General features: G+C 43.3%; 1 protein-coding gene across 5 annotated transcripts in view; it reads left to right on the top strand.

Moving 5' to 3' along the window:
* Positions 1 to 26,759, top strand: part of KANSL1 (KAT8 regulatory NSL complex subunit 1) — a 178,210-nt gene extending 151,451 nt beyond the window's left edge. For 3 of the 5 annotated variants that reach the window (XM_053211713.1, XM_015087309.3, XM_015087308.3), the window contains 9 exons: positions 11,347 to 11,518; positions 17,458 to 17,640; positions 18,161 to 18,349; positions 18,682 to 18,830; positions 22,310 to 22,431; positions 23,023 to 23,080; positions 23,338 to 23,450; positions 24,332 to 24,584; positions 24,952 to 25,715. In XM_053211713.1, coding sequence (XP_053067688.1) covers positions 11,347 to 11,518; positions 17,458 to 17,640; positions 18,161 to 18,349; positions 18,682 to 18,830; positions 22,310 to 22,431; positions 23,023 to 23,080; positions 23,338 to 23,450; positions 24,332 to 24,584; positions 24,952 to 25,179 — 1,467 coding nt within the window. In that variant the 3' untranslated portion in view covers positions 25,180 to 25,715. Of the gene's footprint in view, positions 1 to 11,346; positions 11,519 to 17,457; positions 17,641 to 18,160; positions 18,350 to 18,681; positions 18,831 to 22,309; positions 22,432 to 23,022; positions 23,081 to 23,337; positions 23,451 to 24,331; positions 24,585 to 24,951 lie in introns of all 5 variants that reach the window. The other 2 variants (XM_027052018.2, XM_053211714.1) reach the window with 2 other exon arrangements.
* The last annotated feature ends 255 nt before the right edge of the window (positions 26,760 to 27,014 follow it).

Genomic DNA, 27,014 nt, shown 5'->3' with positions numbered 1-27,014 from the left:
TTTGCTGGTAATTTCTGCTTCCTGTGGTCTTGATTTTTTTTCCCCCTCCTCTCTGCTTTTATTCAAATGCTTGGTTAATTTATTTTCTGTTCTTCTGTAATAATAAAAGCACTTAACTTTTTGAATTTTCTTCTGAGTATAGTTTTTGGATGGCATTCCACAGCCTTTGATGTGTGAAGTGTTCTTTTTGCTATTTGTAAGTTGCCATTGAGTTTTTGCGTTTTTTTCCCAAGAGTTACAAATTGAGTTTCCAAATTCTAAATGGTTTTTCTTTTTCAACCTTGTGTTATTTAATTACTAATTTTTATAGCATTTGGTCACAGTACGGTTTGTGTAGTTTCTGCTTGTATTTGTAGTCTGTTATGTTGATTTTTTTTTTAATGTCATTGGTGTCTAGTGTGGGGTTCTCTACAGTCATATCTTCGTGACTTATGGCTTCTATCTCCAGTAGTTTTTGCCTTACATTCTACTTTCCTTGATACTAATGTTATGTAGTATGGGATTTTTCTCCCCCGTTTACTTTTAAGCATTTGTTTTCTGTGTGTTTTTTGAAACATCATAAAAGCAGATTTAGGTGGTGGCATTTTTTTTTTTTTTTTAATCTCAAAAAAGTCTTTGGTTTTAATGGAGATTTTATTAAATAGAAAAGTTTTCCATTTTATATTCATTTTAAAAACTGGATTTAAAGGCTTATTTAGGCTTATTTTGATTGTAACATTTCATTATTTATTGATAGTTCTCTTTATACCTTAATATACCCATTTATTGAGTTCTTAATTTGAATTTGTAGTTCTTCAGGATTAGAACAAGTTTGACCATGTTTCAGGTTTCTTAGCTCATAACCTTTGTCCCTTAAAACTGTTCCACTGTCTTTTGGCAGTGGGGGTGATTATTTGTTGTTTTGTTTTGGCATAGAGTTCAGATGATCTTATTGTCATTCTTTCATATTGGTAACCAGTTCTGCTCCGTGCTGTCCAGTTTGGTAGCTACCGTAGCCATATGTAACTATTTAAAATGAAGATAAAAAATGTGGCACAGCCACATTTCAAGTGTTCAGTAGTCACATGTGACTAGCTGCTACCATCTTTAAGTCACATAAATATTGAACATTTCCATCATTGCAAAACTGCAATGGATATTGCTGCGGTTTTTTTTTTATCTCACTCTACCAAGTTTTCTTCTATTATAGCTTTGGTTTGTGGTCCGCCTGAGTTTACAGGTACAAACTAAAGTGTTCCAGTTATCTCTGTATTGTTTTCTATCCTGTTTGTTTAGCTCTTACTACCTGCTCCTCAGTGTAATCATTAAATTAAACGTGGGAAGTGATTGGACTAGTTTGAATGCACATAATAAGTATTCAGATGTTAGCTGTTAACATTTCTGTCATTGTTTTCATCTCTTTGGTTCTCCCATAGTGTAAAGAAAGAAAGAAAAGTTTATTGCTCACGTCCTGTTTTAATTCTCCAGATCGTCAGTCTGACCTATAGTACCTCTTAGGTAGGTTCTAGTTCTGTTACCAAGGGTGGTTAAGACTTTTTTTTTCTTTTCAGATTTTATATTTCCTTTTTATGTCATCTTATTGCCTTTCATCTTCCCTGTTTCCATGCCATAGAGCCTGTGTTGTCTTTGACTCTGTTGGAGATGTGGGAAGTTTGATTGTTTCACCAAACTTGTTTAACAGTTTTCCAGGGGTGTGTTTTTTCTGAATTTCTCAGATTTGTTTCCTTTTCCCTTGTTCTGCAGTATTCTACTCATCGTCCCCATGCTGAGGATTTTTTTCTTTCATTATTCTTAAAAAATGAGTCAATTTATCCAGACTTTGTGTTTATGACTAGAAAAATTTAGTAGCTGGGTGTGTTTCCCATCCTAGTTCTGGAAGCCAGAAGTTTGAAATCAAGGTGGCAGCCCTTGCTACCTCTGAAGGCTCTCTAAAGAAGAATCCTTTCTTGCCACTTCCTGCTTCTAGTGGTTGCTAGCAGTCCTTAGCGTTCCTTGGCTTGTGGCAGCATATCTCTTATCTCTGCGTTTGTCTTTACACAATCATCTTCCCGGTGTGCCTGTGTCTTTGTGTTTTCACATGGTCTTTTTTTTTATGTTAATTTATTTATTTTGAGAGAGTGAGTGAGAGGGGGAGAGGGAGAGAAAAAATCTCAAGCAGGCTCCGCACTGTCAGTGCAGAACCTGACATGGGGCTCGATCCCATAAACCATGAGATAATGACCTGAGCTGAAATTAAGAGTCGGATGCCACCCAGGCATTCCCACATAGTCTTATTAAAGACACCAGTTGTTGGATTTAAGACTAATTCAGTATTACTTCATGTTAAACTAATCACATTTGCAAAATCCTGTTTACAAATAAGGTCACATTCTGTGGTTCTGGTTGGGCATGAATATTGATTGGGATGGGGTCTGGGGTAAGGGGCACTATTCTACTCAGTACACTGGCCATTGGGCCTTGTCTCTGCTACTCATGTGATGGTTGAATCTTTTTCTCAATTCTAAATCTGGAAAGGTGTTATTACTAATTCAATTCCTGGGTTTCAGCAACTTTTCATACTTAGCATACCTGTGCTGTAGTTAGAAATAGTTGGACTTCATTTTACTCCCACTGCCAATTTTCTGGAACTCTTCTGCACCACTGAATTTATTGTGTGAAGAATTTCAATTCCCTGAGTATGGAAAAATTTACCAGATTTAATGTCCTCCTTCCCTATTTTTTTTTTTTTAATTCTGTAAAGTACAAAGAATGATGTAACAAACATCTGTGTACATAACCACCTTAAATGTTACTAAGCTTGACTTTTTTTCTTTTTTTTAATATTTAAAAGAAAAATACAATAAACATTAATGTTTCTTTTATTTTCTGTCATCTCCTCTACCTGCTTCCTTCCCCAGAGGTAACCATTATCGTGAATTTGGTATGTATACTCCCAGTTCAGGCACTTAGGTTTTTACTACACATCTGTGTATCCACGAGCAAAATGCAGTATGTATTGTTTAGTTTAATGTTCATAAAAAAATTTATATAAATACCATCATGGTGTACATATTCTGCAACTTGGTGGGTTTTTTAAAATTCACTGTTGTCTTCTCAAGATCTCCGTGTTGGTAGGCATAATTTCAGTTCATCTTTTGTAGAGTCCACATTTCCTTAAAAAAGACAGTGTTTGGGTGTGAGTATATCCATAACCTGTTTGTTAACTTCACGGCTCTAAATTTAACTTCTAGTTTGGGCTTAATCATTGTGTTTGTATCTTCTGTGTCCTTTGGTCTGCTTTCTATTTGTCTTTGCAGTGTATTTGGTATGTAATATTGTATAAGTTTAAGATACGCAACATGTTGATTTGATCATTGCTATTGCAGTGTGCCTGCCAGTTGTAGCCTTAGCTAACATCTCCATCATGTCACACAATGATCATTTCTTCCTTGTGGTGGGAATAATTAAGATTCTAGTCTCTTAGCACATTTGATGTTTATAATACAGTAGTGTTGTCTCCATAATCACTGTACTGTGTATTCGATCTCCAGGGCTTCTTTATCTAGTAAAATACAAATTTATACTTTTAAACAACTTCTCTTATTTCCCTACCTCCCATTTCTTCTTCTTCCTCCTCCTCTTTTTTAATGCCTATATATTGATATAGTTCCAGGATGACTGGTTAGGTACATACAAGTTCATGGTTGTTATTTCTTCTTTGCCATCTTTCCTTTCATCATTATATTGTTCCCCTTTTGGTCTCTTAACAATGCTTTTACTTTAAATAGGGATCTTGGGGGGCGCCTGGGTGGCTCAGTCGGTTGGGCGTCCAACTTCGACTCAGGTCACAATCTCGCGGTCCATGAATTTGAGCCCCGCGTCAGGCTCTGGGCTGATGGCTCAGAGCCTGGAGCCTGCTTCCGATTCTGTGTCTCCCTCTCTCTCTGCCCCTCCCCCATTCATGCTCTGTCTCTCTGTCTCAAAAATAAATAAACGTTAAAAAATTAATTAATTAATTAAATAGGGATCTTGGTAAGTACTTGCTAGATACACCTTTTTCCATCTCTTTGTTTTCACTTTTTCTGTGTCCATTTGTTTTTGGTGTGTTTTTAAGAGGTGAATTAAACATTTACATTTACTCTGATTACTATTATATTTGGAATCTTTCTTCCATAATTTTTTTTTAAGTCTTCTCTTTGCCTTGTTTTTATGCCTTTTCTGCTGTTGGGTTACTTGAATCTTCATTTCTTGCTACTTTGGAACAAGAGGACTTTAGAACTCCTCTATTTATGTCTGTATTTTCAAGTTTTTATTTAAATTCTAGTTTGCTAAAGTATAGTGTAATATTGGTTTCAGGAGTAGAATTTAGTAGTTCATCACTTACATATAACACCCAGGGCTCATCACAAATGCCCTCCTAATACCCATCCTCCACCCATAGAATGCCTCTTTTTAAAACATCTTTTTTTCTCATCTATTATTGATCTTTAATATTTTACCTTGAATTTCAACCCCACCCAAATCAGTCATCTGTAAATTCATACTTAACATTTACCAACACGTTTGCCATTCTTATTTGTTCTGGAGCTTCTTACGTCCCACTCTATCCTTCTTGCTGAGCGCCTCCTTTAGTAGCCTTCCAGCAGCGATCTAGGAGTTGTAAAGCCAGTCTTTATTTTGTGTCTGAATGTATACATATGTGTGTTTGTTTGTTGCTGTTTTTTTAAAAAAAATTTTTAATGTTTATTTTTGAGAGACAGCAAGCTAGTGCAAGCGGGGGAGGGGCGAAGAGAGAGGAAGACACAGAATACAAAGCGCCTTCCAGGCTCTAGGCTGTCAGCACAGAGCCTGATGTGAGGCTCAAACCCACGAACCTCAAGATCTTGACTGGAGTTGAAGTTGGACACTTAACTAAGCCACTCATGTGCCCCTACATATACAGTTATAAATTGCCTTTATTCTTGAGTGATGGTTTAACTGCATGTAAAATTTTTATATTCAGCAGTTTGAAGATACTTCATTTCCTTCCAGTATTTATTATTGTTGATGAAAATTCTGATGTCAGTTTGTCCTTTTTATAGTTTATCTGTACCTTCTCTCTAGTAATTTAAATTCCCCAACTCCCTACTTTCAGTTTTGTTTTTATGTTTTGCAGTATTAAGGGTATATTTAGATGTATGAATTAGTTTTTAGCCACTTAAGGTCTTGGCTTACACCCTCATTCTCAGTTCTTGTCTGTTCTTGTCTGTCTTGGGTTTTGAAAATTTGAAAATTGTTAATTTCTTTAAACTTTTCCTCTCTTTTTTAATACGGTATTGTATTATTAGATTGTCATAGATCTTGCCATTCTCTTTTTCTTTGTACACTTCCCATTTCCATCTCTCTGGCTTGTTGTGTTTTATTTCTGTCGTCTTGGACTCTTCCGCCTAGTCATCAGGGTTCTCTCCAGCTGTATTTACTTTACTATCGAACCTGTCAGTTTGGATTTTTTTTGTATTTTGGTTTTTTACTGGAGTGTGTGCTTTTCACTCAGAATTTGTGGTTACTTTCAGAAACATCCTTTTTCTTTTTTTTTTTTTTCATCCTTTCCTGTTCTTTTATGGTGTTTATTCCTTCCTTTATCTCTTTGAACAACTTTAATATACTTATTTTAAAATTGCTTTCAAATTATTCCATTTCCAGGGGCACCTGGCTGGCTCAGTCAGTAGAGCATTCAGCTCTTGATCTCAGGGTTTTGAGTTGGAACTCCATGTTGGATGCAGAAATTACTTTTAAGAAATTAATCCATTTTTAGCTTCTTGAGGACAGATTCTCCCCATTTTTGCATCTGCTGACTGCATCACATCAGTCTGTTTTGTATGATTTGTAATCTTTCACAGTGAGCTCATCTGGGGCAAGGGTTAAGGAAGGCATGTTTTCTGTAGGAGTCTTGTGTGATCCCTGGACTGTGGAAGTGTCCTTAACGCACAGTTTTCCATGGGTCATCTTTTCCTTTTTTTTTTTTTTTTTTTCTTTTTTTAATTCATTTGGAAATAATCCGCTTTGCTACACAGTAAGCTGTCATATATTCTTTGGTCTAGTTCTCTTGTTTAACTTTTCTGTATCTTAATTACTGTAACTTTAAAATACTTTTAATATGTGGTAGGGCAAATTACTCCCCTCTATCTTTGCTTATCAGAAATTCTATGGGGACTTTTCCCTTTAAGCATATATTCTTTCAGTTGCAGTTTTTAAGGTTATTTAACTCTTGTTTGCCTTTCTCCTTCCCCACCAAAACCTTACTGAGTTTAAAATTATAGGTTAATTTATAGATTATTAATAGCTGTAAAAATTAAGCTTTGTGTTTACGGGGCGCCTCGGTGGTTCAGTCGATTGAGCATCCGACTTCAGCTCAGGTCATGATCTAGCAGTTCGTGCGTTCAGGCCCCACATCGGGCTCACAGATGTCAGCCTGTCAGCATGGAGCCTGCTTCAGATCCGCTATCCCCCTCTCTCTGCCCCTCCCCCGCTTGTGATCTCTCAAAAGAAATAAATAATAATTTAAAACTTTGTGTTTACAGGTTTTAAGCTTAGCTAGAGTATTTTTTATTGTTACAATCAAGAATAGAATCTTTTTTTTTTCACTTACACGTTTCTAAATAACAGCCATTTTTAAGAAGACCTGAGGTGAGAGGAATGACAGTGGAACTTATAGAAGAGCCAAGTGCAAAGGCCTGTGATTTAGAATTTTGCCTGCCATATTGAGAAAATAGCAAAGCGGTCAGAGGAACTGAGCAAGGAGAGAAGTGGGAAATAAAAGGAAATGCGGTCAGAGAGGCAATAGAGGTGACAGATGGTATAAAGCTTTTGTGTGCAGCATTGCAAGAACTTTGGCTCTTATTCCTCATGAAATGACGAGCCTTTGGAGCATTTTGAGCTGAGGACTGGTAAGCCAAGGTTACACCTACTACTGTATTTTGATTAGTTGGAAGGAGGGGCAAGCAGGAAGACCAGTTAGAAGTTATTTAAGAAATTCATATAACAGGGGTGCCTGGGTGGCTCAGTCGGTTAAGCACCAGACTTTGACTCGGGTCAGGATCTCACGGTTCATGAGTTTGAGCCCCACGTCAGGCTCTGTGCTGACAACTCAGAGCCTGGAGCCTGCTTTCGGATTCTATATCTCTACCCCTTTCTGCTCTACCTCGGCCCCCCACCCCACTCTCAAAAATAAACAAACATTTTTTAAAAGTTTACAATTCATATGAGAACAGATACTGACTTAGATCAGGGTGATTGCAATTGAGATGGTATATAAAGCAATTGGATTCTAGATACATTTAGAAGATGGAGACCATAGGATTACATCATGATTGGATAATGGGGTTTCGTAAAAGAAGGGAGTTTAGGATGAGTCCAAAGATTTAGGACTGAGCAGCAAAAAATTGGGAAGAGTAGGAGTTCAGTTTTGAACTGAGGTGCCTATATAATAGCTGTGAAGGTATTGAGTGAGCAGTTAAATACACAAATAAAATTGTGTTAATTGGTTTACTAATATTGAATAGTCTTGATATTCAGAAATCTCCACCTGGTCATTTATATTTGTTGTTTTCTTTAATTTCTCTCTCTTTTTTTTTTTAAGTATTAAAATACTCTTTTTTTTTTTTTTATGTTTATTTTGAGAGAGAGACAGGGACACAGAGAATCTGAAGCAGGCTCTGTACTGAGAGCAGAGAAGCCAGTGTGGGGCTTGAACTCATGAACCATGAGAATGACCTGAGCAGAAGTCAGACCCTTAGCTGACTGAGCCACTCAGACGCCCCTTAAAATTTGTTTTCTTATTGTAAAATATACATTGTGATTAAAAAAAGAAAAACATAAATAGGTTCATGCATATAATTTAGCATCTTATTTATTTATGAATGTGGGTCTTTGTGTAGTTAATAAGCATATCTGTAGGATAAATTCTAGCTTTGCATTTATGCAAAGCATGTGTGAATGAAGTAATTTTATTTTTTATTTTTTTAAATTTACATCCAAATTAGCGTATAGTGCAACAATCATTTCAGGAGTAGATTCCTTAGTACCCCTTAACCCATTTAGCCCATTCCCTCTCCCACCCCCTCTCCAGTAACCTTCTGTTTGTTCTCCATATTTATGAGTCTCTTCTGTTTTGTCCCCCTCCCTGTTTTTATATTATATTTGTTTCCCTTCCCTTATGTTCATCTGTTTTGTCTTTTAAAGTCCTCATATGAGTGAAGTCATATGATTTTTGTCTTTCTAATTTCACTTAGCATAATACCCTCCAGTTCCATCCACGTAGTTGCAAATGGCAATATTCCTTTCTTTTTGACTGCTGAGTAATACTCCGTTGTATATATATACCACATCTTCTTTATCCATTCATCTATCGATGGACATTTGGGCTCTTTCCATACTTTGGCTACTGTTGATAGTGCTGCTGTAAACATGGGGGTGCATGTGCCGCTTCAAAACAGCAAACCTATATCCCTTGGATAAATACCTACTAGTGCAATTGCTGGGTCCTAGGGTAGTTCTATTTTTAGTTTTTTGAGGAACCTCCATACTGTTTTCAGAGTCCAGAGTACTCACCCTTACACAATGGTCCATACTGTTTTCCGGAGTGGCTGCACCAGCTTGCATTCCCATGAATGAAGTAATTTTAAAGTTGTCCAAACCGTCCTTCAAAAGAGTTCAAAATTTATCTTTCAATAAATTGTATTAAAGATATTTTTTATACTTTTAGCTTGTGTTTATTAATATTTTACTTCGCAGGTTTTTGTTCAAAAGTGAGATTGATGTTTAAATTACATATGTGCACAAAACTTTAGTCAAATTTTTGTTAGAATTTTATTTTTCTCAAAGGACAATAGAATTCTGATTTCTTTATGTCAGTATCAGCCATTTTAATTGAATAGAAGATTGTCTCTTCTTTAATGTTCTTAAAGACTTCACCAAGGAAATACACTTGTCTGAGCCTCTACCTTTTTATAGGCATGAGTATGGTATTCCCTTGTTAGATGGAATACAAAAATATGTAACATTTAAACATTATAGAAATGCATAAGTGTGCACACATATTACATATACACACATGGTTTCCAGATTTTCACTTAACTAGTGCTTTTTTGAGTTCTTATACATATGCATTTATTCCTTTTTCTCTTCATTGATCCAGTCTTATAGTTAATCTGTCTGTTCCTGCCCACCCCACCCTTCAGGTGGATTTAGGAAGGAAGAAAAAAGGAAAGCTCCCAAAGAACAGCTCTTAAATTTGCTGTTTCTAGCATGTATTTCCTCTTTTGGCAATTTCAGCTTTGATTTAATCTTTTAGTGTTTGTTACTTTGTTATCTTTGCTATATTCTTTTTACTCTATACCTCATCTGTTAGCTGTTGGTTGACTCAAGGGTGAACTGTAGCCATAAAATGAAATGTTCATTTTTCATATAGAGAGATAATTGGTGTTGTGTGTTACTTTATGAGGGGAAAAAACATACCTCAATTTTAAGATTTGTTATTTTGATTTTGGTATCTTTTTCTCATCTCTTTTTAATGTTTTAAGTTTTGGTACAATTTTTAGATCCTAACTAATTACCTAAATCCTCCCATTCATCCACAGTGTGGTGTGTGGTTTTTGTCTCTGCCAACATATACTCTCTCTCTTTACCTCTTTATCTCTTCCAAAAGCCAACCCTGATTAAACAGAGTGCAAGGGATATTTTTTCCCAAAACAGTACCAGTTAATGTTGTCTACACGGTAGTATCATGTTTGGTTGGTATGATTCCCTTTCAGTGGCATCTACAACTGCAGCTTATTAGAATTCTTCTACTTTAGTGCAAGTTACCCAGTCTGACCTTCACAGCCCCTTTTGTTGTTGTTTTTAAAAAAGTTTTTTTAATGCTTATTTCTGAGACAGAGACAGACACGAGTGGGGGAGGGGCAAAGAGAGAGAGACACAGAATTTGAAGCAGGCTCCAGACTCTGAGCTGCTAGCACACAGCCCGATGCGGGACACAGACTCCTCAACCGTGAGATAATGACCTGAGCTGAAGTCAGACGCTCAACCGACTGAGCCACCCAAGTGCCCCCACAGCCCCTTCTTTCCATGCCACCCATCTACATGGTTGCAAGAAGGGGAGGCGGTTGGGGAATGTTGATGAAGACCGCATTGTTCTCATATTTATCTTTCTCCTATACATGTCTGTAAAGGCAAATAGCTTTCAAGAGATGTCTATGTAGTGACGCCTGAGTGACTGCGTAGGTTGAGCATCGACTTCAGCTCAGGTCATGATCTCATGGTTCACGGGTTCAAGCCCCGTGTTGGGCTTTGCACTGACAGCGAGGAGCCTGCTTCAGAGTCTCTGTCTCCTGCTCTCTCTGTGCCCGTCCCCTGTTTGTTCTCGTTCTCAAAAATAAACATTTAAAAAAAAAAAAAAAATGTTTGTCCTGAACCTAAATGCAGCTCTTACAGTTGTTACAGCCTTTTTGCTAACAGAATTTTGATGCTACCCTTGCTCAGAGCATCTCTTCTCATGGTGCTGTTCCACAGGCAAGTCCTTTTCTTCTAGGACTCTATGCTGCCCAGATGACTTTTCATAGATCACGATTTGGCATATGCTGGAGTTGTTCACCCTGACACGAGAGCCTAGGGATCCTGCATTCAGCATGACCTAAATTTTTCTCAGAGCGTAAAATTGTTTAACCCCCGCCTTTTTAAAACAGAATTAAGTCTTTTGAAGATTTAGATTTCATTTCGCTGTGAACTTAGCAGGAGAGGTTATTTCTTATCCTACCCACGTGTGTACAGAGGAAGTTTAATGGAAATAATTTTTGTCCCCGTGGATTTAATAATCTGACACAAAGACTCCGGGTGTCAACACTCACCATACCAAATTTATTTTCATTATTCAGGCACGAACTTTAAAACAGTAGGTCTTAGGTTGGGTTAAATAAAGTAGCTAATGAGTTCTTTGTAGTCCTCGAAAACTTGTCATTTGGTTTGAGACTACCTAAAGTCTTCAGAAGGAGTTGTGAAAAGCACAGGAGACCGTGTGATTGGTTATTCAGGCCCTTAGGTGGATGAAATTGCTGAAGAAAGCAAGTCATGTCCAGTAGCTTTAAGCTCACAAGTTTGGCACCTAGATGAGCACTTAGGGCTGCAAATAATTGGATTTCATCATTGAAGAAGAAACAAGTTCATTACTTTGAAGGTTAGGGTGCAAAAAAGGGAATCTTCTAACAAACGAATCAAACTTCTGTTAGTAGTGTCATACAGGTATCTAGAAAGCGTCTTTTGAATCTTTGGGATAATGAGTGAGAGCTGGGTTTGTATCAGACAACGAATTGTGTTTTGTTTGGCTTTTCGCAGGTTCACCGGAACAGCACAATGCGCTCTGGCTGTGATGTGAACCCCTCCTGTGCGCTGTGTGGCTCAGGCAGCACTGTCACCGTGCCCCCAGAAATTCACTACGAAGCCCCTCTGTTGGAACGTCTTTCCCAATTGGACTCTTGTGTTCACCCAGTTCTAGCATTTCCAGATGGTAAGAAAGGCCACAGAATACAAGGTTTTCTTGAGACTTACAGGATTCAAGTGAAAGAAAGTCAGCCAACATCCTGGTACAACCTGCGTGCCATCCAGAGAATCCATTTCACTCACCAGAGTCCCTTAGAATTTTTGCAAATAGGGTGCAGCAGATGTGCCAGACCAGAATGTGCTACTAAAAGATTGCACCTTGCCAGGAGAGAGATTTCCCCCCAGCCTTTCAAGTGGCTGTGGGTGGGCCTAAGGACAGTTGCTTCCAGCCACAAGCAACCTGGTCCATTGTCTGTGTGTGCCATGGTGTAAGTAGGAAGGGCAGCACTCTTTTGAGAGAATGTCTTCCTACTGGGGCTGTATGTATCACTGTGCTTACATGACTGGCTTTCCAGGGTGTGTGTACATAAAGAGAAGGAACCGTATTTTATCCCTACTCTGTCCTTCATAACACCCAAAGGTAGTCTGTACAAGTTTTTGAAAGGAGGGTAATTGAAATAGGAGTCTGAGGAATAAGAATTAGTGTGGGATTTTAAGATTTACTTGGTGGTATGAAAAAAAAAGCATTTAGCATGAATGGTTTATAAACATTTACTTAAAGGGACTGCCACTATAGCACAAAAGCAGCGTTGACAATATGTAAACAAATGGGCATGACTGTGTTTCAATAAAACTTTATTTATAAAAAATAAGCATGACTGATAGCTATCCTAGAGAATGCCCTCTTCTATTTAATAGTTGGTCAAACATTGGTTTACTATAATCCCCTTTTCTTTATGTGTTCTTCAAATGACTGAATTATTTTTTGGCTACCTAAATCCTGTAACTACTCCAGGCCATGTTATCAGAACTCCCTTGACTGTAAGGGCATGATCTAATATTCCTGTTACGATAGGACTTCTAATAAGAGTAGAAATGTTTAGGAAACTTGAATCATATGGCTTGCAAGCTAGACAGGGTTTTATTTAGGTCAGGAGTGGTAGAGCAGTAAATAAACTTTAGCACACAGTGAGTAGAAAACACTAACACGTCTTCCTGTGTACTTCAGATTCCAGGGTCATTGGCTTTTACCTTCTCTTGCATTTGGATTATAGCTCGTGTAACTGAAGATTTTATTTGTATAGCATTTTATGGTTTACAAAGCACCTTTCTCATACTAGTTTTATCTGCTTCTCACACTAATCCTGTAAGGTGTTAACTTCAGTTTGAGAGATCAAGAAACAGGCTTAGAAAGGTTGTACTTTTTCAGACTAAATGGCTAATTAGTTTAGATGGTTCTAGAATTCAAACTTGGGTCATCTGTTGCCTGTCCTTTGTTTCACTATGTAACATGCTTCTTCCTGGCTGGGTTATTAAGAGAAATCAGGTTTCTACCCATTTCTAGATTGTAACTGCAGACAGAGCCACCAGGAAGACCTAGGAATGTTTCTTGGGTTACGGTCTCAGGATTCACAGTACTGAATTGTATTGTCTCATATTTGAATAAGGAAGCCTGAAGTCAATAGTTATATTATGGTTCCGATTAGGCCTCTTCCATACTCCCTGCATACCAGCTTATAAACATGGTGATCTTTCTTTGTCAACAGTATTACCATATACAGTTGTGAATTTCCTTCCCATCCCCCAATCACATGTACTCAATTGTGTGATGTCTCCTGTTCAGTCAACATCTCTACTTGGAGGAACCCATTCCCTTTCAACACTTTCTTTTCCTTCTGACTGGTTCATATCTATAGATCTGAGTGCTGCCCTTACACTTCCTACTCCATCCCATTTCAAGCAACTGGAGGTAGCATTGAGGGAGAAAGACCTTTCTCTGGTTTTTAGCATCTTCGCTTTCCTGCCTGCCTTTAAATGCTTTTTCGATCTCTTTTTCTCCCTGTCTCACACAACTCCTAACCATGACATTGGAGTTTAGACAAGAGAGATAGTCATTAAATCTCCTTAGGAGCCTGTAAAGAGGATGTGTGAACATATTTGCCTATGGATGAATTAGACTTTCTGTGGGTTGACCTGGGGAACTCTGTTAGCATTGCTAATATTGTTCCTGTTGGGATATTTTTGCTTTGATCCAAACAAATAGCGTGGTAAGGTTTTCAGGGCCACAGATATGCCCAACTCTAAAGGGTACCATTATTCTATGTGAAGCACCTCCAAGATTCCCCATATATCATTGTGTAGAATAATAAGTAACTGTGAAGACTTAGCAGCCGGCCTAATACTGTGAGGGTCAAACATACATGCACCAGACCTGACCTCTGGGCCACCCTTTTACAGCCTGTTGTCTAGAAGCTAGAAGATGGCAGGCTTTTCAAGCAGTCTTACTAATGTTTCCGCACCAGTTTCTTTGTAGTTAGGTTGGGAACCACCTGCACCTCTTCATTTTAGACTTGTCTCCCTTGTTGACCACACCTCCAACATTCCCATTAAGTGTGGTTAGGGATGATAGAATTCTTGTCACCCCACTTAATCAAGCCAGTTAATCCTTAGCTTGAAATGTAGAGGATGAACAAACCCTTGGAGGAAAGAATGTTAACTTGAGTTTGGGCTTCATAAGAGCACCACCTGCTGGCCAGATGATCTATGCTGTTGTGAGAGAGCTTACTTAAGACTCTATGTACAAGGCTACCGCAGTTTTACCAGCAGGAGGAGGAAGGGAGTATTACAAAACAACTGTAGAAAATGTGCTTGAGAAAATGGTGGATAGTAATGAGCAAAACAGTTAAGTGAATCCTGGAATGTCAGACCCTGGTGAGCGTAAAGTCAAAGTCTTTTTATTTTGTCTGAGGAAATAGTAGCTTAAAATGGTATTCGTTTCCTTCTATTTCTTATTTCCTGTCTTAACACTTCTGTTTTCCTGTTGTTGTTGACCTAATCAAGTATCTGCACCCTCTTCTCTTCATCACAGAAGAATTACCTGTACAGGTACAAAATGTGTGAAGTCCTCTGGCCAAATGAGTCCCTGTTGTATTCTCTTCTGTTTCATACCCTTTCCTTGCTCACTTTCAGGTCCTGCATATCTAATCCATTTCAGGGCTTCAGCTTTACGTGGATCCCAGGTGTTGTTACTTAACCACTTAGAGCATGAACTAAGACCATCAATCCCTAAGAGATCATTTTTGTTCATTGACTGGGGGATTTAACTGACTTCCTGTTCATTCTTATATGAAAGCAGTTAACACACAGCAAAGTGTGTTAGCATCCTGAGTCCTTCCAGCAGTTTGTTGTTATCCCTAACTGCCCATGCAGTGGGGTTGGTTATAGGGGAAATTGCTCTGGATTCTGCTTAATACTTCAACTCTGGGGCTCAGATTGGTATTCTCCCATTGCAGCAGCTTCTACTTCAGAGCATTTAAGTGAGGGAAGGGGATTAGGTGTGGAACTGAAATGTCTGACATAACATGTTAAGAGCTGAGAGACTCTGGGGGCGCCTGGGTGGCTCAGTTGGTTAAGTATCTGACTTCGGCTCGGGTCATGATCTCACGGTTCCTGAGATCGAGCCCTGCACTGGGCTCTGTGCTGACAGCCTGGAGCCTGCCTCAGATTCTGTGTCTCCCTCTCTCTTTGCCCCTCCCTGGCTCACGTGCTCGCTCGCTCGCTCTCTCTGTCGCGATCTCTCAAAAATGAATAAACACTAAAAAAAAAAATAAAACGTAGTCATTCTTTCTGGTCTAGCGGTAACAAATTCCTCTCCTGTGCTTACTCAAATGGATTCATAGCAGTTTTCTGGGTTTAACTAAGTCATTTTTTGAGATGGATCTGAGGTCTTGGGATACAGTAGGAAAGAGTATTCTGATTGTTTAGCTTTTGTCTGCAGCAGAGGAGGGGAGAGCTAGAGCATGTGTGCTGGGATGTCACCTGCCCGGCTCTAGGCCTGCTGCCCCTTCTCACAGATGAAGCTAAATGCAGCCAAGTGGTAGGTTCTTGTTTTTGCCTTCTAACTCGGTGTTGGAATTAGGACCTGACTCCAGGCCTGCTTATTTCCAGTCTGTTGCTGTTTGCATTATAAATCAGGTTGCTCGTTTCCCTACCTCCTTTTATCCTGGCTTAATTTTCAGGTTTGGGAGAGCAATGACTGGGGAAAGTAAAAGGAAAAAATGAAATCACAAGGCTTTTGTTGTCCCATCATATAGACTTCGCCAATTCTTCTGTTGACAAAGGGGTGTCCTGGGATATAGAGGAAGTGTTTTCCCCTTTCTGGGGCCTTTATGCATTCCAGTTCAGCTCAGCTTTCAGAATGCCTCTAGACAATGCTTTATTTCCTACACACCCTTTTCCCTAACCATTCTGAATTAGAGTAAAAAATATTTGCCACTATTACCTTAACTCAGTCCTTGATTGTTTATTAATAGGAAATTCTTTTGTTTAAACATTTGACCTTTTTGGGGAAGGCAGGGGGAATCAAACCATTTTATTGAGGGCTTGAGGGAGGAGTGGAAGGGCTGGGAACACCATGAGAGCCAATGTCCTTGGCCTGGTTGGGATCTCCCCAACTTTGAAATTGCTGAAAGCTGATCTGTGTCTTTTAACGGTTGGAGTAGGTGAATTTTTAAGTGTGGGAAAGAATGATTATGCAAAAAAGTTTCAGAAGACAGCACTGTCCTCACAGACTGTATCTCATTACTTGGACGTATAGCAAATATTTATTATCTTTAAAAACTTCAGTAGTTTTCCTAATCTGTTTGGCTGCTATTAGCACATTCCACCTCAGAATTAAATCTCTCCATTCCCTGGGCCAAAGAATAGTCTCATGGTGTAGTGGCTAAGAGTGTGGGCTTTAGGGTTATACAAACCTAAGTTTGAATGTTGGTTAACTAATACTAAAGTGTGTAACCTTGAACAGTTAATTCACCTTTCTGAACCTGTTTTGTCTTTTAAAAAGGAGCTTAACGGTGCTTACATCAAAATGAAATACATATTTTAAATTAACTCTTAGGTATAAGACCTCTAAAATGAAAACTGCCAAACCCTGCTGAGAGACAATTAAAGAAAACTAAATAGATAGATACACCACATTGATGGCTTAAAAGGCTTGGAATTGATGGCAGACAGAAGGCATTTCTCCCCAAATTGACCTATAGAGTCAGTGTAATACCACAATGAGGTTTTTTGTTTTTGGGGTTTTTTTGCAAAGCTTAAAAGAAAAAGCCACTGCCTACTATTCAGGAAGAATAAGATTCCACCTTGTCTGCAACACTGGGTGTTAGAATATAGTGAAGTAATAGCTTTAAAGGTCTGAGAGAAAAATGGTTTTAGTTCTGGAAATATTTTTTCTAAAGAAATTACTCAAAGCCCCATTGTTAGGAAAATAAATGAAACTAAGAAAACGGAAAGGTATGAGAAATGGTGAATCAGAAAATGGTAAAAAATCACAGTTAAGCTTAAGAGATTTATGATACTGAATATTAACTAATCAGGTAAAAAGGTAGATCATCCCTAGGTGAGGGGTGAGGAGCTAGGGAGGAAGGAGGGTATAGTACTCAGCAGACAATAAATATTTCTTGAATGAATATGTCCTGAATAACTGTTGGTAGGATCAGGCTTTAATGTTTTAGTCTCCAGGAGGATAGAAACGGGATGCTTATCAGTCTTTCACACCAGTAGTTTAACAAACTTAGCAGAGTACGTGAACAAGGAAAACTCCATCCATGTAACAGAAGGTGTTTTAGATGGGGTGTTCGTTTAACATGAAAATAAAAGGCAAAAGTGACTTGCTTGTGAGGAAAAGAAACAACCTTCAGTAAAGTTCCGATCAACAGACCTTCCATATGACAGTGCTTTTGCCCCGCTGGGTCATCGTGCCACTCAGCACATAAAGGAAGGGTGTGCTGTAGATCCCCGCCCACTGGAGAGCCAGGGGTACTGGTGAACACACCTCTCTTCCTGAGAGAGGAGCCCAGAGGCCAGGTGTCTGGACTAACCCGCAGTGTTTCGTGTTCCTTACAGATGTTCCCACAAGCCTGCACTTCCAGAGCATGCTGAAATCTCAGTGGCAGAACAAGCCTTTTGACAAAATCAAACCTCCCAAAAAGTTTTCACTTAAGCACAGAGCACCCATGCCAGGCAGCCTGCCAGATCCAACTCGTAAAGACAGGCACAAGTTGGTCAACTCCTTCCTAACAACAGCCAGTAAGTTTCAGGGGACCAGAGAGTCTTCCTCCAGTTACTTCTCTATTCCTTTTATATTCTTTTATAAAGAATTACTTTATAATTCTTTATAAACGTTACTGTTTTGCTATGGCAGTGTGTCGGGGTTGGGAGAGGCAATTGACCGATACAAATTCAGCTCACAGTCTACTTCTGCCTGTCTCGGATGTTCTCAGATGGACTCTGAAAGCCATTCCAGACACCATGCATCTTGGGACAGGACCCAGAGTGCTCGAGGAACAGCTAGCAGTGGCATGGCATTGGGTCCATGTGTGGGCAGGCCGTCTTCTGTAGCTGGTGTCAGATTTCTCTGGTTGAGGGCCCTGTGGGCTGCCTGGCCTATCCTGGCCATTGTGCTGTTTGCTAGAAGCTTCGGTCCCAGAGGACTCTCCTGCTGCCCTGAGTGTCCATCATTGGCCTAGAGAGAACTCAAGAGCTTGGAACTCAAATAAGAAAAGATTGAGAGAAGATTTCACAGCTCTTTTTCTGTTCCCCTCTTCAGAGCTGTCCCATCACCAAACCCGGCCTGACAGGACCCACAGGCAGCACTTAGACGATGTGGGGGCCGTGCCTATGGTGGAGCGAGTGACAGCGCCCAAAGCAGAGCGCTTGCTCAACCCACCGCCACCTGTGCACGACCCAAACCACAGCAAAATGAGATTGCGAGACCATTCATCTGAGAGAAGTGAAGGTAGGGCCAGGCCCGGCACCTCTACCTGCATTTGCATCTGCTCAGGGCTTTCTGGGGCAGCCTGGGCATCTCTCAATTGCCCCCAGCTTTGTCCTTCACTTTCTAGGAAGGCAGAGTAGAGGGACCCTACTGCTTCTAAGTGCAGGTCACTTCTTACTGCTACAGCAACCTCTGCCCGGTCCCCTACCTCCCGTCAACCAGTTTGCTTCACCTTTTTATCCTCTAGGCTTAGAATGCATTTTTGCTTTTATGAATTGCTGGCATTTGTAACTTGTGCTAGAAGTAGAGCCGTTTGAGGTAGCCACGTATTCCTTTTTTGTTGACTTCTGCAGTGTTGAAGCATCACACGGACATGAGCAGTTCCAACTACTTGGCGGCCACCCAACATCCACCGCACAGTCCCCTGGTGCGACAGCTCTCCACCTCATCGGACACCTCGGCACCCACCAGCTCTAGCCCACAGGTTACGGCCAGCACGTCTGTAAGTACCTTGGGCTCGGCTGCACAGTCCCTCCGCAGCCACGGTTCACCGAGTGGCTGGCTCTGGAGGACAAGGTAGAAGGTGGGATTTGGGGGGAACTCGGCTCGCCGTGATGTGCCATTTTTTGTCACAGTAGTGGTATTTGACCTGTTTTCCTTGAGTTGTTTCTCATAGTAGGAAGCTTGATGCTGAGACAGACTCTGAAGGCGGTCTGGGCCTGTTCCAGGTCTGTGGGGCTGGGTTTCAGATGGGACTCCGCCGGGCCGAGGCTCTAATCCTGTGGGTCCGAGAAGTTCCCACGAGAGGAGGAATGGAGGACAGACACTTAGGAGCGTTGGAGGCACTTCATTTCCTTGTTTTCGTTATGCTGGGGGGCAGGGGGAGCTGGAGCGCTGAGAACCAGCCCTGACGTTAGGGTTCCTGGAAGGGAGGGAGAAGGCAGAGCCTCGCTTCTCAGGCCCCAGAGCGGAACTACAGGTGCAGTGGGCCCTGCCTGCAGTACTTCCTATGGTGCGCGCAGGGCGGCGGGCAGCTCTTCTGGCGCCACGCTCTGTCCTGAGTGCTGCTCGCACGGCCGTTGCAGACACGGTCCCGCTGATTGCTTTCTGATACTTGACTTCCTCGGTGTGGGCCTCCTGGAACACATGCACCTGTAGTTGCTCTGTGCCTGCTGAAGGGCCCTTTAGGTGGTAGTTACAATAGCAATGGTGCTAGTAATAATAAAATGCTGCAACTACGACGTTTATTGTGTCAGTTCTGCCTGCTTTACCTGTGTTACCTCATTCAGTTCTGATCGTGCCCTTTGAGATGTAAGTGGTATTGAGGATTCTCATTTTGTAGGCAGGGAGACTGAGGCTCTCTAAGGTTAATAAGTACATTGCATAAAGTGAGGCAACTTGTGAGGCTTACAAATGCAGTTCAAACCGAGGCAGTCTGACCGCTCAGCCAGCTCTTAAGTGCAAGCCTGAGGCCAGGCGTCGCGGAGGTCCCCTGTGTGGGTGCTTTGGATCCCCTTTAGAGTGGACATCAAGAAACTCCCAAGCCCACAAAACGGCCTCCTGTTGTTCTGTCTTTGCTCTTAAAAGTCAGACAATCTTTTCCGAATGACCTCTTCGTTCCTCCCTTCTTCACCTCCTGCACCCACAAGTTTTGTCTAAATAGGTATGTGGTATCTTAACCACGAACTCCATTATCCTTCAGAGGGTCTCAGACAACCAGAGGATTTCAAAGACAGAGAGTCTGTCTCTGATTCTCAAGTTTGAACTCTTGACCAGTTCTTGGGGAGACTTCAGTGTTCACTCACCCGGCCAGCCCTCCTGTGTCTGGAGGATGTTAACTTAGGCCTGGATCACTTGACAGTTTTTCTTCTTACTGAGTACACATTTTGTATCTGTGCTCACCCTTAAGGCTGTCACTGCCAAATGTTTTCAAAGAATATGGATTTATTTGTAGTAAGAAGAATAGTAGGCCAGATCCTGAAAATGAGGTAGAGAAGCTAGACGACACTGGAGAAAGTTGGGGGCGGGGAGGGCTGGGGTAGGTACGGCCGGCTTTCCAAAAGCCGGTGTATACCTCAGTATCACCTCAGTGGTCAAAAAGGAGGAAATCTCTGAAGATTCTGATTTGATAGAGGAGGGGCCCCAGACCCGCATCCCCCTTTTTGCCTGGTAACGCACTCCTCCCTCTTGCTTCTGAGGAACCACTTTCCATCCCCATCACCCGTTCTGTACCACTGGCTCTAAACGGGAGACAGTAGTTAAGTCAGACCAAGTGAGTGCCTGGCGGAGGAGGGCACTCAAGCCTATTGAACCATTTTTGTTTTTTCATAGTAGAAAGCTTGATAACAAGACAGACTCCGAGGGTGCTGTCTTGGGCCCACTCCCATATCTTTCCCTTGAAGCTACTAATAACAGGCCCACAAGATTCAGGGAATATACACACCTGTTTCCACCAGCTTCACATTCATTCTTGACCAAGATTTAGGGAAAACAATCTCTTGAGGCTTCCTTAAGGTACACTTCTTGTAGTGGGAAGTGTAATTTTAAAAGAGATGGGACAGTGGCAGAGGGTTTTGGGCATGAAGTCACTAATCCTTAGCTGCAGAACTCAGCCAGGCAAGATTTACAAAAGTCTTTGAACAACCAGTTACTCTAAATTTGTGAGGCAGATGACAGTTTGTTCTCATTTGATAGAGAAGGATGTTGAGGTGAAAAGACATCGTGGTAACCTGAGATCATAGGTGACCGCAGCCAAAATCCTGGCGCGGAAAACACTGCCTTTCACCACATTCTCCGAATGTCCCGAGATGATGGGATGAATCCATCCTGTATCGCCCTCCAGGAACAGAGTAGTAGACGGGTTAGTTGTAGGGAACAGCTTCTTCCGCATCTTGCTGTTCGCTAACCCCTTCCCTCTGAGCTAACCACACTTGGGGCTTGGGTTTGAGTGCAGCCTCTCGGGTGTTTCCAGCTGTATTGTCACCATGGCAGCGTGTGTGGCATCCTGCCGTTTGCCTCTGGCCCCTCTCGGCTGCCGGTGTCTGTTTCAGGGTGGGGTGTTTGTTATCTGGGCCCAAGCAGCTGGTGGACTTTTTCCTCCATGGAAGAAACCAGGTTTTCCGGCTCCCTGCTTTACTCCTGCTCTGGCCTCCGGGCTGCTGTGGGTGCCCACCTCCTCCTCTGATAGTGGATCCTTGTTAGTCTTCTTTCTTCCTGAGAGTTTGATCTTCTCAGCCTCCTGGAGAAGCAAATCTCCATTCTCCAAGAAACTGTGGAGCCAGGTCCTCTTCCTGCATTTTCCTCCATTCAGCTCCACTGGTAGAGCTAGAAAGCTCTCCACCCTTCCCCAAGAATAACAGCCAGAAAGAGGGGGAAATCACATAGGCTGAGCACATGGGGGGTACAGACTTAGCTGAAGAGTTCAGATCTATAAGGAGGAAGGGCTATTGTGATGTCCAAGGTTAGAGGATCTGTGGAGCTGGACCTGTCCTCTGAGGTCTTTTCCCGATAAGGGAACTCGCATTTCTAACCTGAAGAGTCCCCACTAGGCCCAGTTAAGCATTAGGAGCCACTATGGGTCTGAGTGACAGATAAACGGGGGAAACAGAAAGGATGACTTTAAAGGAAGGGGATAAAGGTGTATACAGAGGAGTCAGAACCTCAGCACTAGGTTCGAGGCCCCAGGATGCCCACCCTGTAAAATTCAGCTGAAGTCTTTTTCCACGTGAGCCCATAAAGGAAGAGGGTGACCAGTGAGACTTGTGAGCTGGAGGTGCTCCTCAGGGCCACCTCGCATTTCTCCTGAGGACCTTGTAGTGGCAGATCACCTCCTTGATGTAGACGGTGGCTGCTGCAGGGCCGGCCCCCACCCAAGGACCAGGTGCCTGGGGGCTGGTGATCCAGTAATGTTTGAAGTCTTAGGTGTATGATTTGCTGTTTGCAAAATTGCACCTCCCTTTTAAACTTACCTTCGTCTTACAGCAGCCAGTGAGGAGGAGGAGGGGAGAGAGCTCATTCGACATTAACAACATTGTCATCCCGATGTCTGTTGCTGCAACAACTCGTGTAGAGAAACTACAATACAAGGAAATCCTTACCCCCAGGTAGGGGCCCTAGATAATTGGCTCCTCTCCCTCTTCTTCCTGTTCTTGGCCTTTTCCCCTTTTTGTCACAGACCTTGGGGTTCTAGCCTTAGGTTTTCCCTTCTCCTTAAGAGAAAGTCTTAACCTGATAGGAGTGAAATTGTTTCTATATACAGTTCTCTATTATATGAGCACCAGCCAGACCACAGGCCACAAACTGGCTGCAGCTATGTTTGTTTGACAGCACTGAGGAGTTCGTTGTCGGCATCAAAGCAGGATTTCACGTATGAATCTTTGTTTCTAGCCTTTGTTGACAACTCAGAAATTGGGCAGCCCCGTACAGGCACTCTCACAGAGTGGCAGTCAGCTGGGACTGAATAGCGGTGGTTCCCTCTAAACAGTCCCTTTGCTTGAGTTTGTCACAGTCTCCCAGCCTGTGTCCTGTTGGGGCATTGGAGTGTGGAGCCTCTTTCAGAGGCCTTGGGGGCTACCAAGGCCGAGCCGTGAGAGGGCAGGGTCGTTCACAGGTGCCCAGCTCTCGTTCTTTGCACAGACACACTAATTCTGCCCCGGTTGCCTAGCCCTTACAATTGTCCCTTCTTGATTTTGCAGCTGGCGGGAGGTCGATCTTCGGTCTCTGAAGGGGAGTCCTGACGAGGAGAATGAGGAGGTAACAGCATGGTCATTCTCTGTTAGGAGATGCGCGCGCGCGCGCGCGCACACACACACACACACACACACACACACACACGTGCACACATCCCAAGTGCCTCAAGACCCATGGGTGTCAAGTGCAAGCTCATTGCATTCCTGTCCGGATGGGGAAGAGCCTAGTAAGGGCTGGGGCTTGTTCTAGAATTGATCCACCCATACTTAAACTCGGCTTGCTGGAGGGGAGAGGGGATCAGTGAAGCTTTTCTCTCACAGGTCGAGGATCTATCTGATGCAGCCTTCGCCGCCCTACATGCCAAGTGTGAGGAGATGGAGAGGGCTCGGTGGTTGTGGACCACGAGTGTGCCACCCCAGCGGCGGGGCAGCAGGTGATGGGGCAGGCTCAGGTGGCCAGGCCTGTGAAGGGAGGGTGGGCAGGGAGTTGGCCGCTGTGTCTGTGGAACTGCCACTGCCCCACAGGCGCTCTGCATACTCCCCCACTGGCAGTGGCCCTGAGTGCAGAAGTTCCTGGTGTTTGGTGGAACTGATGAGGGCACGTGGTCCTGTGGCTGGGTCCTTGCTGAGTTCCGGATGACTGTCCAGTTGTGGCAAACTTTCATGCTCTCCTGGGCTCCGGGCGCCAGCTGTCTGTGGCATTAGGATCGCTTCTCGGCCTTTTGGCTAAGATCAAGTGTAGTGTCTGTGGCATGAGGAGGCCATTTGCGGGTCGTGGTGATTTAACCAGGGGAGCTTCGGAGGCCTCACCCAGGGTAACCTTCCTTAGGACAGTGGAACGGGGGGTGGTGGTCGTGCATAAAAGAACTGACCCATCCTGTTTCCATTTATTGTTAACAGTGGCAGAAGCCCTCAGGATTCTCAAGTAGAAAGATTTAGGGCTCTTGTTTTTGCCTTTTTTCCCTTGACTACAGTTTTCAAAGTCTAGACTGATTTCCCTTTCCTGGGAATTCACTGGGCACTGTGCCAGAGAGTAACCCCTGGCATTGTTCAGCCGTGGCCTTCTCTTGGGATGATGGGCACACAGGGCTCTTACGACTGTCCTGTGTGCCCCCTCCACCCACCCCGCCCCCTACATGGTGGTGGGAGGAAACGAGAGGACGTGTGGTTTCTGGGAAAGACCCTGGGTGTCCATCTCCCTCGGCTCCTCTGGTTGGGATGCCCTTTTCATGCCTCCTCCCCATCCGCCCAAGATAGAGCGTCATCCCCCATTACCCAGGCACTCAGATTTGCACTCGTTGCACTCGTTGTACAGGTCTTACAGGTCATCAGATGGCCGGACGACCCCTCAGCTGGGCAGTGCCAACCCCTCCACCCCCCAGCCCGCCTCCCCTGATGTCAGTAGTAGCCACTCTTTGTCGGAGTTCTCCCACGGTCAGTCCCCAAGGAGCCCCATTAGCCCGGAACTGCACTCGGCGCCCCTCACCCCTGTGGCTCGGGATGCTCTACGACACCTGGCCAGTGAAGACACCCGCTGTTCCACACCGGAGCTGGGGCTGGATGAACAGGTGAGGGACACACGGCCTTTGCGTGGGGGTTGGCAGGGTGGGGGGATAGAGCAGGGGAGGGGGACAGCCCCTGCTGAAGATGGGTCTGCGTCCTAGGACTCCCCTCCCCATTTTATTTTACTTTTATTTTATTTATTTATTTATTTTTACTCCCCTCCCCATTTTAAAGGGGACAAGGGGCTGCCCTTGAAATTGATCTTCTGAAGGTGCCATGGAACTGCCGGCTCTGTAAGGGCTCTTCCTGGACCGCTCCAGGAAGTCTGGAGATGGGTCATGGACTTGAATCCACACGTCTCGGGCCAGGGCCTTGGGGCGGAAACGTAGTCTGGAACCGGCTTCTCACCATGGCGGTTTTGTCTCCCCACAGTCCGTCCAGCCGTGGGAACGGCGAACCTTCCCCTTGGCATACAGTCCCCAGACGGAGTGTGAGGACCAACTGGATGCACAGGAACGGGCAGCCCGCTGTACTCGGCGCACCTCAGGCAGCAAGACTGGCCGAGAGGCAGAGGTGGCCCCCACCTCGCCCCCCGTTGTCCCCCTCAAGAGTCGGCATTTGGCGACAACAGTCACAGCTCAGCGTCCAACTCACAGATGAGCGGGATACGAGAATCTAAACAGACTCACTAACTATTGGCATTAAAGCTTCAGAAATCTCTGCGTTTGATATTCAAACATCATATGCCGGAAATTTTCACAGTTTTTAGTGAATTTAAGGAATTTAGATTCTACTTTGGTATTTTTGTTTTGTTTTGATTTTTGTTTTGTTTGGTTTTGGTTTCCATGTTTTGTTGTCACACACCTGAGCACTTCCTCCAGTTGGCAAACAGAAGTTCAGGATAAGACCCTGCTGGCCTGGTCCTGGCACATCCTCCGCACTGTTGAATCACTGGACTTAGCGATGTTAGGTGACCACCCCCCCACCCCCCCACCCCCCCCCCCCCCCCCCCCGCACCTGTGGACAGGGTGGGACAGCCACGTGGGCAGAGGGAATGGCAAGCTCCCCGCTCAGCGTTGCCGCCTGAGGTCAGGGTAGGGGGAGAACAGCACGCTCTGGACTCTCGCCCTTTCTCCTCTCCTCCCCTCCCATCAGCAGCCCGGCCCAGCTCTGGCCCTCCTGGCCGGGTCCCCCTTGGCCATAACCGCCACCTGTTCCGAACTCTCAGTCGACAGAACGGCTTCCCTTTGTCATCCAGATCTTGGAGACCTAGTCTGGGTTTCCGCTGCGTTTGGTCCTCTCTGTTTTGACTCCTCCACTGCAGTAACGTGACTGCGGCTGCTCAGGTCCCTGCCCCGCCCCTTGCGCTCCCTCTCTGCTCCCCGATGCCACCCGCGCACCCACACACACCAGGCCTTCCACCCGGATGTTTTTACCAACTGTGTCCCCCGTCTGTGAAGGTGGGTTTAGGGCTACTTCCATTCCCACTCCTCTGCAAACCGGGGGGTCAGGGACACGAGCAGTCATCTCCCCTCTAGGATTCTGTCGTCGTGGATTCATTTGGTCCCATTTCCCCCACACGCACTTCCCTGTTGGTGTCCAGCCTTTCCTCTCCCATGCTCCCCTTGCCTGTGGAACGTTGTCTGGTCCTAGCTGTGGTTCCCATCACTCCCTCATCACCCCCCTTGGTCAACCTCGTGCCTGTCTCATGTATGATCACATCACCAAAAGGGGGGGGGGGGCAATAAGAACTTCTTTATTTTTATTTTTATTTTTTTTTTTTGCCATTTTGTAATCGTATAAAAATAGTAGACAAACTGCTTAATGGTTGGGGTTTTTTCACAATTTTCAACATTAGTGATTTTTTTTGATTCTGTTTGCAAGTTAAAGGGTTTGTCATTGTTTCTTTAAAAACAATAATGCACCATATCCCTATGCATAAAGTGCTTCTTCTATTTATAAGGTTGAAAATTCTGAATAACCCTTTTAGCATTGTTAAAAAAAAAAAAACAAAAACAAAAATGGAAAAAAAAAACCTTGTATTTTGTAAATATTTTCTTTTCCTGCTTTGAGCTGTGTATTGGCAGCGAAACATGTAGCTGTCTTTGTTCTATAGAAATGCTTTTCTTCAGAGAAGCTGATCTTTGTTAATGTCTTGATTCTGTTCGCAAAGCACAGACTAGTGCTTAAAAAAAAAAAGGAAGGAAAAATTGAAAAAAATAAAAAAAAAAGTTACAGAACGTTGTGTTGCCAGGCCTTTGTTGACATTGGACCCGGTCCACGTCGGGGGTGGCAGCTTAGGACCCTGTCCCACTGGAGCAGTTAGTTCTCTGGGTCCCTGGACTTGCTCTGAACCTTGGGAAGTCTCCGTTCCGTCCTTGGGCACCTGGCAGGGCCACCTGATGGTCACCAGGGAGAGGATGGAGTCGGGGTGGGGGGGCAGTAAGGGGTGCCCAGGGTATAGGGGGCTCTGTGTAGATAAACTTTTTGTTGGG

This window comes from Acinonyx jubatus, chromosome E1 (assembly GCF_027475565.1).
Source record: "Acinonyx jubatus isolate Ajub_Pintada_27869175 chromosome E1, VMU_Ajub_asm_v1.0, whole genome shotgun sequence".
NCBI lineage: Eukaryota > Metazoa > Chordata > Mammalia > Carnivora > Felidae > Acinonyx > Acinonyx jubatus.
Note: the sequence above shows the minus strand (reverse complement) of the source record. Positions and strands in the feature narration are given on the sequence as shown.